At 41.4% G+C, this 12,998-nt stretch overlaps 4 protein-coding genes across 9 annotated transcripts; 3 read left to right on the top strand and 1 right to left on the bottom strand.

Moving 5' to 3' along the window:
* The first annotated feature begins 96 nt into the window (after window positions 1–96).
* LOC6497961 (glucosamine-6-phosphate isomerase) lies at window positions 97–2,827 on the top strand. Of its 5 annotated transcripts, none has more exons than XM_001961765.4 (5): window positions 97–472; window positions 912–1,013; window positions 1,077–1,204; window positions 1,257–1,798; window positions 2,070–2,462. In XM_001961765.4, the coding sequence occupies exons 2-5, from the start codon at window positions 916–918 to the stop codon at window positions 2,121–2,123; spliced, it is 822 nt and encodes a 273-aa protein (XP_001961801.1). In that variant the 5' UTR covers window positions 97–472; window positions 912–915; the 3' UTR covers window positions 2,124–2,462. The 5 variants fall into 5 exon arrangements, 4 of the variants coding, with proteins under 4 accessions (XP_001961801.1, XP_044572080.1, XP_014761905.1 ...); XM_044716145.1 differs by lacking the exon at window positions 2,070–2,462 and adding an exon at window positions 2,571–2,827 and having other exon boundaries at window positions 98–472; XM_014906419.3 differs by having other exon boundaries at window positions 99–472; window positions 909–1,013.
* Window positions 2,828–2,937: 110 nt separating this feature from the next.
* LOC6497566 lies at window positions 2,938–4,073 on the bottom strand. The gene has a single exon (XM_001961766.4). It carries the CDS (start codon window positions 4,010–4,012, stop codon window positions 3,017–3,019), a length of 996 nt encoding a protein of 331 aa, XP_001961802.1. The 5' UTR covers window positions 4,013–4,073; the 3' UTR covers window positions 2,938–3,016.
* A 1,158-nt stretch (window positions 4,074–5,231) lies between these two features.
* On the top strand, window positions 5,232–6,432 carry LOC6497962. The gene has a single exon (XM_001961767.3). It carries the CDS (start codon window positions 5,652–5,654, stop codon window positions 6,279–6,281), a length of 630 nt encoding a protein of 209 aa, XP_001961803.1. The 5' UTR covers window positions 5,232–5,651; the 3' UTR covers window positions 6,282–6,432.
* Window positions 6,433–8,777: 2,345 nt separating this feature from the next.
* Window positions 8,778–10,172, top strand: LOC6497963 (transforming growth factor beta-1-induced transcript 1 protein). 2 transcript variants are annotated; one of them, XM_001961768.4, is made up of 2 exons: window positions 8,778–9,053; window positions 9,286–10,172. In XM_001961768.4, exon 2 carries the CDS (start codon window positions 9,309–9,311, stop codon window positions 9,843–9,845), a length of 537 nt encoding a protein of 178 aa, XP_001961804.1. In that variant the 5' UTR covers window positions 8,778–9,053; window positions 9,286–9,308; the 3' UTR covers window positions 9,846–10,172. The 2 variants fall into 2 exon arrangements, with proteins under 2 accessions (XP_001961804.1, XP_014761907.1); XM_014906421.3 differs by having other exon boundaries at window positions 8,783–9,053; window positions 9,281–10,172.
* Window positions 10,173–12,998: the final 2,826 nt, after the last annotated feature.

Genomic DNA, 12,998 nt, shown 5'->3' with positions numbered 1-12,998 from the left:
CAACATTACTCGAACGATGTGGCAACTTTGGTCGATAAATCACTCAAACAAAGTCACTCGAAAATGGGTTCATTCAACTGCATTTGCAGAAGAAGAGAATCCATCCAAGAGATACACAAGGGGAGAACCTAAAGTATCTCTCAGATGCAATCCCTGACCATAAGACCTGCGATAAGAGCAAAGTATCTCAAGGTTGCTTCTGCTGCCTGACTGTCGAATGCAGTTGGCCGGCTTGCGATTATTCTCTTTATCAGTGAGAGCGTTATTCGACCGCAGAACCGCAAAACAAACTCAAAACCGAGATAATCGCCACATAAATTGCCAGCCCAAATGAACAATTGAACAGTTTCAGTCCGGAGCTCAAATTGAAAATAAGCCCGAAGCAGCTAAGCAGTTGCTAAAGTATCTGGAAGTAATATTAACAACAAACACAACCAGCTGTTTGCATTCGCCTGGGTATTTAGTTTTGGAGGTGAGTAACCAAAGTAGCCGTGAGGTTCAAGTACACACATTCCGTGTTGCCAAGTGAGAACGAAAGTGTTATTTCAGTTTTTGTGGGCACAACACCATAAATGGGTTAATTGTCAATAATTGGTGAATGGGAGCGACTTATCAGTCGAGTGCAACAATAAACAAATACGCACTCGTCTTTAAATATCCCGAAAACAGTGCAGATTGAAATGTATCTTATCCGGCATATCAGAAATCTAATCTAAATCCTTGGCAGTGTGGCCACAAGCTGGTTTTGTGGACTTTCGCGATAAGGTCTTTGTTTTACACTTGCAAAAATATATAGATATGTAGTCGACAGCAGGCATTTATTTTCAGTAATAACTTATCTATTAGCTCTTTGTTTACAGAAATTATTTGTTTAAAATTATGAATTTTTGAAATCAAATCCTTTGCAGCAGCAATATGAGATTGGTGATATTGGAGACCAGCGATTCGGTGGGCAAGTGGGCCGCCAAATATGTGATGAAGAGGATCAATGACTTCCAACCGGGTCCGGATAGGTAATATAAACAGTATAATTTTTTTCCCCTGACGGATAACTGAAGGTTACATGTATATTTCAGATACTTCGTGCTGGGGCTGCCAACAGGATCCACACCACTGGGTATGTACAGGGAGCTCATTGAGTTTTACAAACAGGGAAAGGTGTCCTTCCAATATGTCAAGACATTCAACATGGACGAGTATGTGGGTAAGTTCGCAATTTATTTTTCTAGGCTCCTTAGTAATCGAATCTGTCTTAGGCCTTCCTCGGGATCACCAGGAGAGCTACCACTACTTTATGTGGCACAACTTTTTCAAGCACATCGACATCGAACCCAAAAACGTCCACATCCTAGACGGAAATGCCGCGGATCTGGTGGCCGAGTGCAATAAGTTTGAGGATCTGATCCGAGAAGCAGGCGGCGTGGAGCTCTTTATCGGTGGCATCGGTCCTGATGGCCACATCGCCTTCAACGAGCCAGGATCATCGCTGGTCTCAAGGACCCGAGTGAAAACACTGGCACAGGACACGCTCGAGGCGAATGCCCGCTTCTTCGACAATGACATGAGCAAGGTGCCCAAGCAGGCGCTGACTGTGGGCGTGGGCACTGTGATGGACTCCAAGGAAGTAATGATCCTAATCACCGGTGCCCACAAGGCCTTCGCCCTCTACAAGGCCATCGAGGAGGGGGTGAACCACATGTGGACTGTAAGTGCCTTCCAGCAGCACGCCAATACCCTGATGATCTGCGACGAGGACGCCACTTTGGAGCTGCGCGTCAAGACTGTGAAGTACTTTAAGGTATGCCCGCCATCGCTTCAGGATATCTAAGTATATTAAACACTGGGTGCTTAAGTGGTTTTTAAAGGTTCTGGTACTCCAACATAGTTCCCCAAAATAGCTTCGTTTACACTTCAATGGTTGTTGAATATTTTTAAGGTCTAACCGGTAGAGTTACTTGCTGACTTTTAACTTACATGGGGCTTGATGGTTTTTGGCTAGAAAATAAGGCTTAGTTAAAAAGAACAGTCTGTTAATGATTGGCTGATCGGCCACTCCCACAATTTCGCAGGGCATTCTAAGAGACCTAGACGAGGGCGCTCTTCAGGAGGGCTACACAAACTGATTTTCGAGTAATGTATATTCAATATTGTTTTGAATTACTCCTTATGCACATTATATTATTTTTTCATTATGTATTTCTTATATTTAAGTAAATGTTTTAACTAATAATAATGATCTATAGATGGTTAAGCAAAATGAAATGTAAGACTCAAAAGCAAAATCAAAAGTTCTTCCAGAGAAATGGATGTTGGAGAAGTGACTTAAGACCCAACCTGCGGCTTTATTTTGGATTTTATATATACGCCTTATACAAAGAACTATAAACTGAGATATTTTTAATAAAATAAAATAAAAAGAACACACTTTTAAAAGAAAATCAGAAAATAATATGTTTGTAAAAGAAATGAATGAATTTGGGTTGATTTTGAACTATAAACGTGCGCTTATTAATTTAGTATAATATTTAATCCAAATTGTTTTAATTAGAAATGGTTTTTCTACTTTTCAGAGCCTTATGGATGTCCACTCCAAGTTGATAGAGCAACAAAAGACAACGTAACCCACAGTCCATCAAGGATCTATCATCTAAACTCGCCTAATAATTTCATACCTGCTGCTTGAGTAAAATTTTTACAAATAAAATCAAAACTTGTTTAATGTTAGTTTAGTATAAACTTTATACGAATTTTGGAAAAAATTTATTTGAAAATATATAATAATGTTATAAGAATAAATGGTGTGCCTTCACCTCATAATATTTAAAAAGTTGTTGGATATTGATGGGGGAACTGTTTTTAAAATAAAAAGTTAAAAAATTCAAATTGTGGAAACAGATTATATATTTTTTTGTGATTTTTATTTATTAAAATGTTTTTAACATTTGTTATTAAATCATGCAATGTACAAAAATGAAAAAAAAATTAAAACTATCAGAAATTTCAAGGATATGCCAGGCTATGCCTTCCCCAGGATCTTGTTGTCCGAGTAGACAAACTCCTCATGATCCTCGATGAGGCGGAACAGCTCCTTGGCATAGTAGATAGATCGCACGGACTCCTCGAGGATGAGCTGGTGGTTTTGGACGGCACGTCGCACCTGTTCATGGATGAACATGGCCTCCAGTCGCTTTGCCCGTTGGGTGAGTCGGCAGGCCTCGTTGTTCCGTAGACGAGCTTCTCCGGCCGTAAGGCGACACTCCACGGCGGGCTGATGACGGGCGGCGTTGTCGTGGTAGTTGCAGATGTCGCCAATTACGCCGGCATTCGTGTTGTAAATTCCATCGTTGGCACTGATCACAGTATTGCCGATGGTGATCGGAGTGGTGATCATTTCGCGTCTCAGATGCTCGCGGACCATCTCGTGGAGGGCGTTCTTTCGGGCGATTCTCAGATAGCCGCGGCGGATGTGCTTCCTGCCCAGCTTCTCACGCATCGCCTTGAAGCTGAACACCTGGGTTCCCCAGACCTTTCCCTTCACTGGCTTTGGGTTCTTGCGGTCTGCTCGGGGATCCCTGAAGAGCTGCCTCTTGACCCGCTTCAGGCTTTCTGTTCTTGGCGAGAGTCTCTCCGGACGAAGGCAGCTGTTCACCTGGTGCCAGATCTCGTTCTGGGTGCACAGGGCTGTGGCTGTGGAGGTGCACCAGTACATCTTGTGACCCATTCCGTTCATCAGATACAGTTGGCGGATGCACTCGCTGAGGAAGCTGCGCTTGGTGGGGCTCTGGAAGTTGGGCGGATTGTTCAGGACGTAGTGATCCCTCTTGTAGACCACACAGTAGCTGTAGCCCTGATCACCGGCTGCCATGTTTGGGTTTCTGGGCTTCTGGTAGACGACGAGTTGCTGGTCCTTGTAGTCGATCGGCGAGTTGAAGATGAAGATCTGGTTGCGGGTGGCTTCTTCGTTGGGAGTACGGAACATCAGCAGCTTCTGAGAGTTTACAGGCTTGTCCATGTCCAACGAGTATTGAAAACCGAATGATACTGTTCTGGTCACTTCGATGAGTTTATATAATCAGTCAGGTAGTTTGCTTTAGAGGACTAGAAATAAGGTTACCTGTGAACTTGTGACCTGAGTCCGTTTGAAATCCTTCTTTCGTAACGGTTGGCTTTTTTGGCAGGTCACATTTTCCGGGATTTCTTGAGCTTATAAATTCTAATAGTTCTTAATTCCAGGTATACGACACACGGACCATCTGTTACATTGCAAATTTAACCGTCCATATTGTCTACCAATTTGCATTTTATTTGTAGGTACAGTTGACCTCCTTATTAGCTAGACTTATAGGTCTATATTTTTTCCAAAAGGTTCTCTAGGCTCAAGAGAGTCTTGCCTAGACTTGCCCTGGCCTTGTTTCCTACCAACTATTAAGGGACTTCAATTTCAGCAAATGCTACCAAGGATCTTAGTTATAATTAGGATCTAAGGATTTAAGTTTTCACAGATATAGCTTACATTGAATCCAATTTCCCATCATGCTATCTAAACCAAGTACTAGTAACTACTCACCGAGGATTTAGCCAAACCCCTATCGCAAGTTTAACTAATTAAATAGTTTGCATAAATTGACTAATTGGGCAGCCATAAGGACTTTAAACTTAAATGGAAAATTAGTTGTATTTAATTTTTAAAGTATTATAAGTAAGTAAAGTATATAAGTATGCAGAGTACTGGTATTCCAATCTACCTTCGAACATGAATAAAACATTTATCGAGAAGCCAATGAAGTTTTTATACTTGTCCGGAGATTAAATATAAATAATGTAACCTAAGAAAATGCTAAACATCTACATATATCATCTTTTTTGTATACCTATTAGCTATATTCTATATCTATTCGATAAAACTCCTATTTTTTTGAAGCTCTCATACCATTTGCTGAATATGACTCAACCTTTAAAGTTTTAGATGATGTTTCTTAAAGATTTTTCTTTAATAAATATTCAAAAGCTAATATAACTTTCATAATTTTAATTTAAAAGAATTCCTATTTAGATAGTACTCTAAACTTAAAAAGAAGTAATAGCATAAGAAACATAAAAAAACAATTAAAAACATTTTAAAAAGAAAATATTTTTGAAGAAATTACTTTTGTACAAGAAACCGATCATCATAGTAGCCTGTGCCATGAGACATTTGTTGAAATATTTAAAGGCTGTCAATTCCCAATAATTTATCTGACAGTTTCAAAACTAAAATCAAGAAATCAAACCCTTCTGAAAAATATAACTAGGTTAAAAATATATTTTTTTCCAATTATACCAGGTAATTTCGAAATTGCGAGCCCTTTTTGGCTATAAGAAATTCCGAAAGGGATTCGAATGGTTATATGGACCTGAGCAGGCTTGTGTAATCCAAGTTTTTGCAAATCCATGCCAGGTGTGCGGCCATAAAGCAACGACAAGTTTAAGCCAGCGTAAGGACCTGTCCTAATTGCTCGCCCGAGTCCTGCGAGAAGGCCAGTCCCAGGTAAAGCTCGTGGTCAGGTAACGCGATCTGGATCTCGGTGAACCCTTCCAGCCGTGGCCTATAAGTTTAAGGGGCGAGCAATTGCAGCTGTCAGAAAGAATCGAACCATCGGATCAGTAACAACATGGGCAATGTCATGGATCGCAAGGTGTCCTGCGCGGAGGCAAGAAGCGTGAATGCCGGATCGCCGCCACCCCTTTCCGTCGCCGATCCAACTGCCGCCTTGCAGGAGAAAAAGTTGGATCCAGAGCTAAAGAAAAATAATAAACAGCCCCAGGAGTTGGTTCCGAACTTGACATTCCACTTGTTCAGCTACAGGCAGCAAATGGGCTGCAAGAAGCACCAGCTTCTGAAGTGGGCCACCTCGAAGCTCCTACTCACCGAGGAGCTCTTGAGGAAACATAACCGGCAGCCCCCTACGAAATCCTGGACCAATTTCGATACCATTGAAGTGTCGGACGACGAAGAAGATGAGGAGAACCGAGCTCCGGCCGCGGGCGCTGAGGATGTTTTGGAGCGAGAGCTGTGCCACTTGAAGAACTATCGCTTGGCGCTCAGGGGCACCATTGTGGAGGTGGCCCAGGAGAAGATGAAGAAGCGAGAGAAGAAGAAGCTGAAGCGTTTGAAACGCCGCACCCTGATCTCCTCCAAGAAGCCCAGCAAGAAGGACAAGTACAAGCACTGTCAGATGCCCACCAATGAGTACACCCGTTCCCAGGACAACCCGCCAATGGAGGTCATTATCATCGATTAGAAGAAGAAAAAAAACTAGATCCTAAGCTAACTCCTAGTCCCCAAAAGCTAATTAAGTCGTTGTCCTCGTTCTAATTGTACATTTATTTAGCATTTAGTCTGTTCTAGTCGGTATTATCATCCATTAAAATAGTTTACACGAAAAATTGCAATTCGAATGACTTTTCAATTGACTCTGATGGGTTCCGAAATCAAAGTTCAATGCGCCCTGTCGGCCATCCTTTGACCCGTATCCTGTGTCCCGGATGTTTAACCCTCAATTTATAATTAATCAGACTCAGTTGCGGCGTGTAATTGGGTACAGAGATTCCAGGATTTCAGGATTTAATGTCTATACTGTTCCTTTTCTGCTCCTGTGTCTGATTTTTGGTGATGTCTCTCTGAAAAGGAGTTCAAATGCTTGCTCTAAAAACAGTAATTTAAAGCCTTTTTTAACCCAGATACCATCCAAAATGACCCAATAATCCCCACAACTCGTTTATCTCTTTCATAATATTTTTTGTAAGCGATAAACTGCTTTTCTCTTACCCCATTTTAGGGCCATTTTAGCCCTTTCCCCCACTTGGCCTAATCTAATCATGCAACTAATTAAATTTACTCACCAAAACCCACCCGAGTGCAGTCCGGAAAGCCAAATAAATTATTGTGGGTCATGCAACTGCGTTTTGCATTTACGGGAAAGTTTGAAGGATATTAATGTGGCCCCAAGGAGCGACTCTTTGAACTTGTCCCAGAAACGTGCCGAAAACAGGACCCCATTTAGAGCAATTAAAAATGTGCGAAAACGGAAAGCAATTATAGAATATTTGAGGCGACTAATATGCCGCAAATATGCGTTATTTTAATCAAATAATTAGAACCTGCTTGGGAGGATGTGTGGTGGCTAAGAAATGGGAACGCACTTCGCATTCGCAGACAGTCGCCACCACTGGCTGACACAAATTCCCTTTCAACTTACACAACAAGCTCTCCAGCTCTCGAAAGGGGCTGCAATTTCGAATTCCTTGCAACGCATCAAAGCGCAAACCGAATTGTGACATGTCCTGTTCCAGTATCACCCCAATCCCTATTCCAAATTCATTTCCGCCAGGACACACCCGCACCCACAACTTACCACCCACTGCGCTGGCGACCTTAAACAATGCTGCAGTGCCCCACCAAACGGCCATTTCGATGTGAGAAAGGAAGTGGCAATACACTGAAAATAATTTTAATATATTTTAACTTCAGATGAAAAATATCGATCGAAAATGTTGTATATTGACAAAAAACATGGTTGGGATATATGGCAACCCACCATTTTACATGGGGTCCCATCAGAAAAATATCGATCGAAAATTGCAATCCCTGGTTTTGATGCAGATTGACGCAAAATCGAAATACAAATCGTTTGAGGTATTCCGCTCAAGAATCGGACGTATATTGACCAAGATATGGCCATGGTTCGGGGCCATATATGGAATCCCAGCATTTTACAAGGGGTCCCATCAGAAAAATATCAAAAATATCGATCGAAAATTTCAATCCCAGGTTTTGATGCAGATTGACGGAGAATCGAAATACAAATCGTTTGAGGTATTCCGCTCAAGAATCGGACGTATATTGACCAAGATATGGCCATGGTTGGGGGCCATATATGGAATCCCAGCATTTTACAAGGGGTCCCATCAGAAAAATATCAAAAATATCGATCGAAAATTTCAATCCCAGGTTTTGATGCAGATTGATGGAGAATCGAAATACAAATCTTTTGAGGTATTCCGTTGAAGAATCGGATGAATATTGACCAAGATATGGCCATGGTTGGGGGCCATATATGGAATCCCAGCATTTTACAAGGGGTCCCATCAGAAAAATATCAAAAATATCGATCGAAAATTTCAATCCTAGGTTTTGATGCAGATTGATGGGGAATCGAAATGCAAGTCGTTTGATGTCTACCTTTCCAGAATCGGAAGTATGTATATTGATTAAGAAATGGACAATATTTAGGGCCATATACGGAAATTGTTGCCAGTGTAATGGGCGGGTCCTTTGAAGAAGCAAAAATCCCCTTCCAGGCATTCGCCTTTTCCTGCCACCTCAACGCATGTGTAGCGATTGTTAATTGCCGGCGAAGCGGAAGCTTCTAAGAATTTTTGCTTTAATTAAATTTTTTAATAAATACGAAAAAATGTCTATAAATGGCAAACATTTTTGCAAACGCCTTGAAGAAATGTGATGCGCTTGCCACCCTTAGAAGTCATTTGTTCCCCATTCTCGAGGCAATTTGCGACTGGCATCCGGTGTGACTAATCCAAAAGTTTGAATTTCAAAGAAAAAGTTATAAACGATGATCTATTAGATAGTAAGAACGAAATCAACCACCAAAAACAGGGAAGGTATCTCTTAATAATTGAGAAAGTATTTCAGTCGAATAACTTTTATAAAGTAATAATATTAAAGATCGTAGTAGCATTGATTCTCGAATTTTGAAATTGTCAAACTGTAGCCGGACTGTGTGCGTGGATTTTCTCATTTAGTTTTTGAGTCTTGCAAAATTCATACGTTTTCATTCGTTTCGTTTATTTGAAAAAATCATCAAAATTCTACAAAAAAATAGTGGTAAATTTCGTCTGATTCCATCGGCTCCCTTTATTTTCTGTCAAATCATTCTGTGTGTTCGTTCTAAAAACCAATTTAAGTGCAAAAATAAAACACAGAAACACCTTTTACGTGTGAGTTGCAGAGATACCGAGGAGCAAGAACACCACTACGTTAAGGATCCTAGAGGGTAATCTATTACCAATTGGTTATCCTTTCTTATTTATGTGACGGAAAAATCGAGGGTAGCTCTTCATAACCATAACTTTATTTCAAGTAGGCCAATTAATTGAACCTTTCAAATATTTATAAATTTAGTTAGCCTTGATCCTAATGTTTAGTTATATTACTTCCGCCTCCACTCTGCTCACAATATTCCACAATATAGAATACTCATTACTTTTAATTTTTCGTTAGCACAGCTGTAGAACACTAACACTTCAAGATGTCTGAGAACATTGTGTGCCACAAGTGCAATGAGGCCATCACCAAGAGGATGATCACCGCCCTTGGCAAGACCTGGCATCCGGAACACTTCCTCTGCCGCCACTGCGAGGAGCAGATCGAGGACGCCACCTTCAACATCCAGGACGGGGAGCCGGTGTGCTCCAAGTGCTTCGTGGAGCGCTACACCCACACCTGTGCCGGATGCAAGAAGCCGATCCTTGAGCGGACCATCTGCGCCATGGGCGAGAGCTGGCACGAAGGATGCTTCTGCTGCGGCGGAGCTTGCAAGAAGCCCCTGGCCGATCAGCCGTTCTACGAGCGCGATGGAAAGGCCTACTGCAAGCAGGACTATGAGGATATGTTCGCCGCCAGGTGCGCCAAGTGCGAGAAGCCGATCACCGACAGCGCCGTCATTGCCATGAACGTCAAGTGGCATCGCGACTGCTTCCGTTGCAACAAATGCGAGAATCCCATCACCACGCAGACCTTCACCATCGAAGGGGATAAGCCGGTGTGCCCGGCCTGCAATTGCTAAATCGGGAATTGCAAATGGAAGAGATGCAGTCAGAGCTGTCAGGAGATCCTAAAAAAAAAAACTAAAACAACTTGCTCGGTAATATCTATTTACAAACCGACACCCCACAACTTGAAGTTTCAAGCACTAGCTCGTTTAATGCGTATGGAGAATTTTAGTTAAAACTCGGCGGATATGTATGTTAATGGCAGAATTTCGGAACGATTCAATCAGATAAATCAATTTTGACTAAACAGAGACTTGAGATACTTATAATGTTAAGACCACACTCAGAACTCACTACGAACCAAACAAATAAATAAAACGACACAACCAAAAAAATAAAAAGATGGGTTGTTTTTATTGATTATGAGGGTAATATTTGTTGGTTATTCTTACTAGGATTTAAGGTTTAATATTATATATATTAGGTTTCAGAGATATAGTTGATGTTTCCTTCTTTTTTCCCAGAAACCTCTAGATTTTTGACAATCTCTACTCTTCTACTCTTCCATGATATCCCCAATCTGCTGCTTCAGCAAACAAGTGATAATCTTAATTAGAATGCAGCCACTGAACTTTCTTGGATGTTGGCAAACAAATGTGTTTACCATCTAACAACATTTCCCACAGCCTCCCTCGAGAGATACCTTATCGAAACCCTTTCCCAATTTTGGTCAAATATTTGCTGGGGCTGTCAGGGAAAGTGCCCGACATGAGATCATATTTCCAAAGGTAACCCCGATGCAAGGAAAATGAAATCATCAGCATGGAAAACAGAGCTCAGAACCATCCCAGACAGACATATCTGTGCGATTATCTCACAATTTCATTTGGTCATATCCAGATCCTCTATCAGTTAGTAGATAATAGGGGGAAGTTAGGGCGAAAAAATAAAATTCAAATAATAACCAAGCAGCTCTGTTGCTGCGTTGGGAAATGAAAAACCTCGTGAGGGTGTCATCGTGAGGAAAACTCTTCGTCGGTTGGAAATACGAAGTGCTGGCGTCGGTGGTTTTCTGCGGCTTTTGAGGCTTTGGAGTCCCCGGCTGGTGGTTTCAGTTTCATTTTTCGAACGGAGCCCGAGCAAAGCGGTTCGTTCGGTGGCTCAGCCGGTTCAATTCGTTTTCCAAAAGCAGTCGGTTTCCGCGACAAAAAAGGTGGCTAATTAATTGCCAAGCTAAACTGTCACATAAATAATTGTCACCCGGGAAAAAATTAAAACTAAGGAGACTGCGATTTTTGGCCAGTTTTGGCGGCAGCTGCCTGGCATCCATAAATTGCAGTTGGGAAAATCAAGATCGTGTCTACGAGTGTTGCAATTTATTACTCAATTATGGTCGGATTTACCAGATTTGGTCGGAATTCCATGTTTGGAAAATATCCTCACATCACCTGGACAGTATAGTCTCAGACAACTCAATATAAACGTGTAGATTTTTTGCTCAGATTATCGGCGGATAATTGTGGTTCAGGTGTGCGTGTCTACGCTAATTTGTAGATACCCAATACCTGTAATTATAAAAAATCTGTAAACGATTTTCAAAGTGTAGTTAACCTACTTGAAACATCTTAATGTTTCTCTAATGACAACTAAGCAACTACTAATTAAAATATCTTAAACATTTAGTAGCCAACTCATCATTAAAAAATACCAATGTTGACGGCTTTACGGGCTTTTAATAAATTTATTGGAAAATGCTGGACAAGTCGTAAAATATAATTGTAATTATAATATATTTCTTTATAATTGCCTCGCTGACACAAGATTAATTGTGAACATATGTAAATGATAATTAAAAGATTAATTTGCATATTTGAAATGACTTGGCAAGTGTTCAGGTCTAGAAACTCCAACAATGAGATCAATTAGAGTTGGTTTCGCTTTTTGTCAGTTTGTTCTGGTCCAGCAGAACATCACGTATACGCCACCTTGACAGCGGCTGGCAGACCCTTTTTCGTGGAAGCCAAACACGAATTCTAAGCTCTTGGGGCCAAAAAGGTATTGATGCTCCCAGTCGCATTCTTTTCCAATTTGCCAATAACTGTGAAGGAAAAAAATAATAAAACCGAAACAACTAACGAGGCGGGCAGCACTGAGAAAAATGGTCTACTTTTCCAAATTCTTTCCAAGAATTTCAACTATTTTTCAAGTGTTTTTCTTTTTTTGACTCGCAAGCTAAGAAAATTTCTGCATTTTCCTGTAAAGTGACAACCCAACATCTAATTTTAGAAATACATTTTTGTCGCAGTGCAGCAAAAAACAGTCGGGGGCAGTCACTGACACTGAAGAACCTCCACAGTCGTACTTTGACTTCTGCGGTCGTCGGTTGTTCGCTGCTGCTGCTTGTTTCTCGGCTGTTAGTTGCCGGTTCTGAACTGCCTTTTTAGGCGCAACAGGACGCACCTTAAATGCCGATCCCGGCCCGATCCAGGCCTGGGTCGCATAACCTTTAATTGGAAAATATACATATAAAACACAGGCACTGCCACCGCCGCCGACGAGGCCTTTCAAACTCTCTCTAAAATTGGCAACCGGTTGCCTTCCTCCTGAGTCTGTTCCGGCGTGTATAGTGTGTAGTTTTGGAGTATTTGGTGTAGTACGTGCAATGCTTTAAGCCTCTTTGTGTCAGTCGTGTGTCATTAGCATCCGCCGACGGTGTTCCCAGTGTGTCAAATAATTTGAACTTTAAAGTGCTCAGGTGGCGAGGAGCTCGGGCAGACGAAAAGTAGACAGCAGACACTTTGACGGGCTCTGTTTTTGTGTACACTGAGGGAAAGGTGGAACTATATAGAACAATTTGTATATTTGGAATTAAAGAATTACCTGTTCTAAACACCTGGTAGTTAGGCCCTCCATTCTCTAAGATCTCTAAGATCCCTGTGACAACTTCTCAAAGTACCGGGTATAAATATGTTCTTTTTACTATTAAAACTCACAGTTTTTTCAAACTTTTCCCTTTAGTGTTTGTGAATTACTTATCACGTTGTTTGACTTTGGGGCTCGTTTGAATTATGCGTGCTATCTTCCATTGCCATTCCTATTCCCCCAGCCGGTGAGCTGGGGGAATTGTCTCTTTCGGGCTCTTTTTATCACACCTGCCGTGCACCGTTGGATACCGCACACCTAGCACAACTCACACACGCCACACACACACTATTCGTCTGGCAAGT

The sequence above is a fragment of the Drosophila ananassae genome, chromosome 3R, assembly GCF_017639315.1.
Source record: "Drosophila ananassae strain 14024-0371.13 chromosome 3R, ASM1763931v2, whole genome shotgun sequence".
NCBI lineage: Eukaryota > Metazoa > Arthropoda > Insecta > Diptera > Drosophilidae > Drosophila > Drosophila ananassae.
Note: the sequence above shows the minus strand (reverse complement) of the source record. Positions and strands in the feature narration are given on the sequence as shown.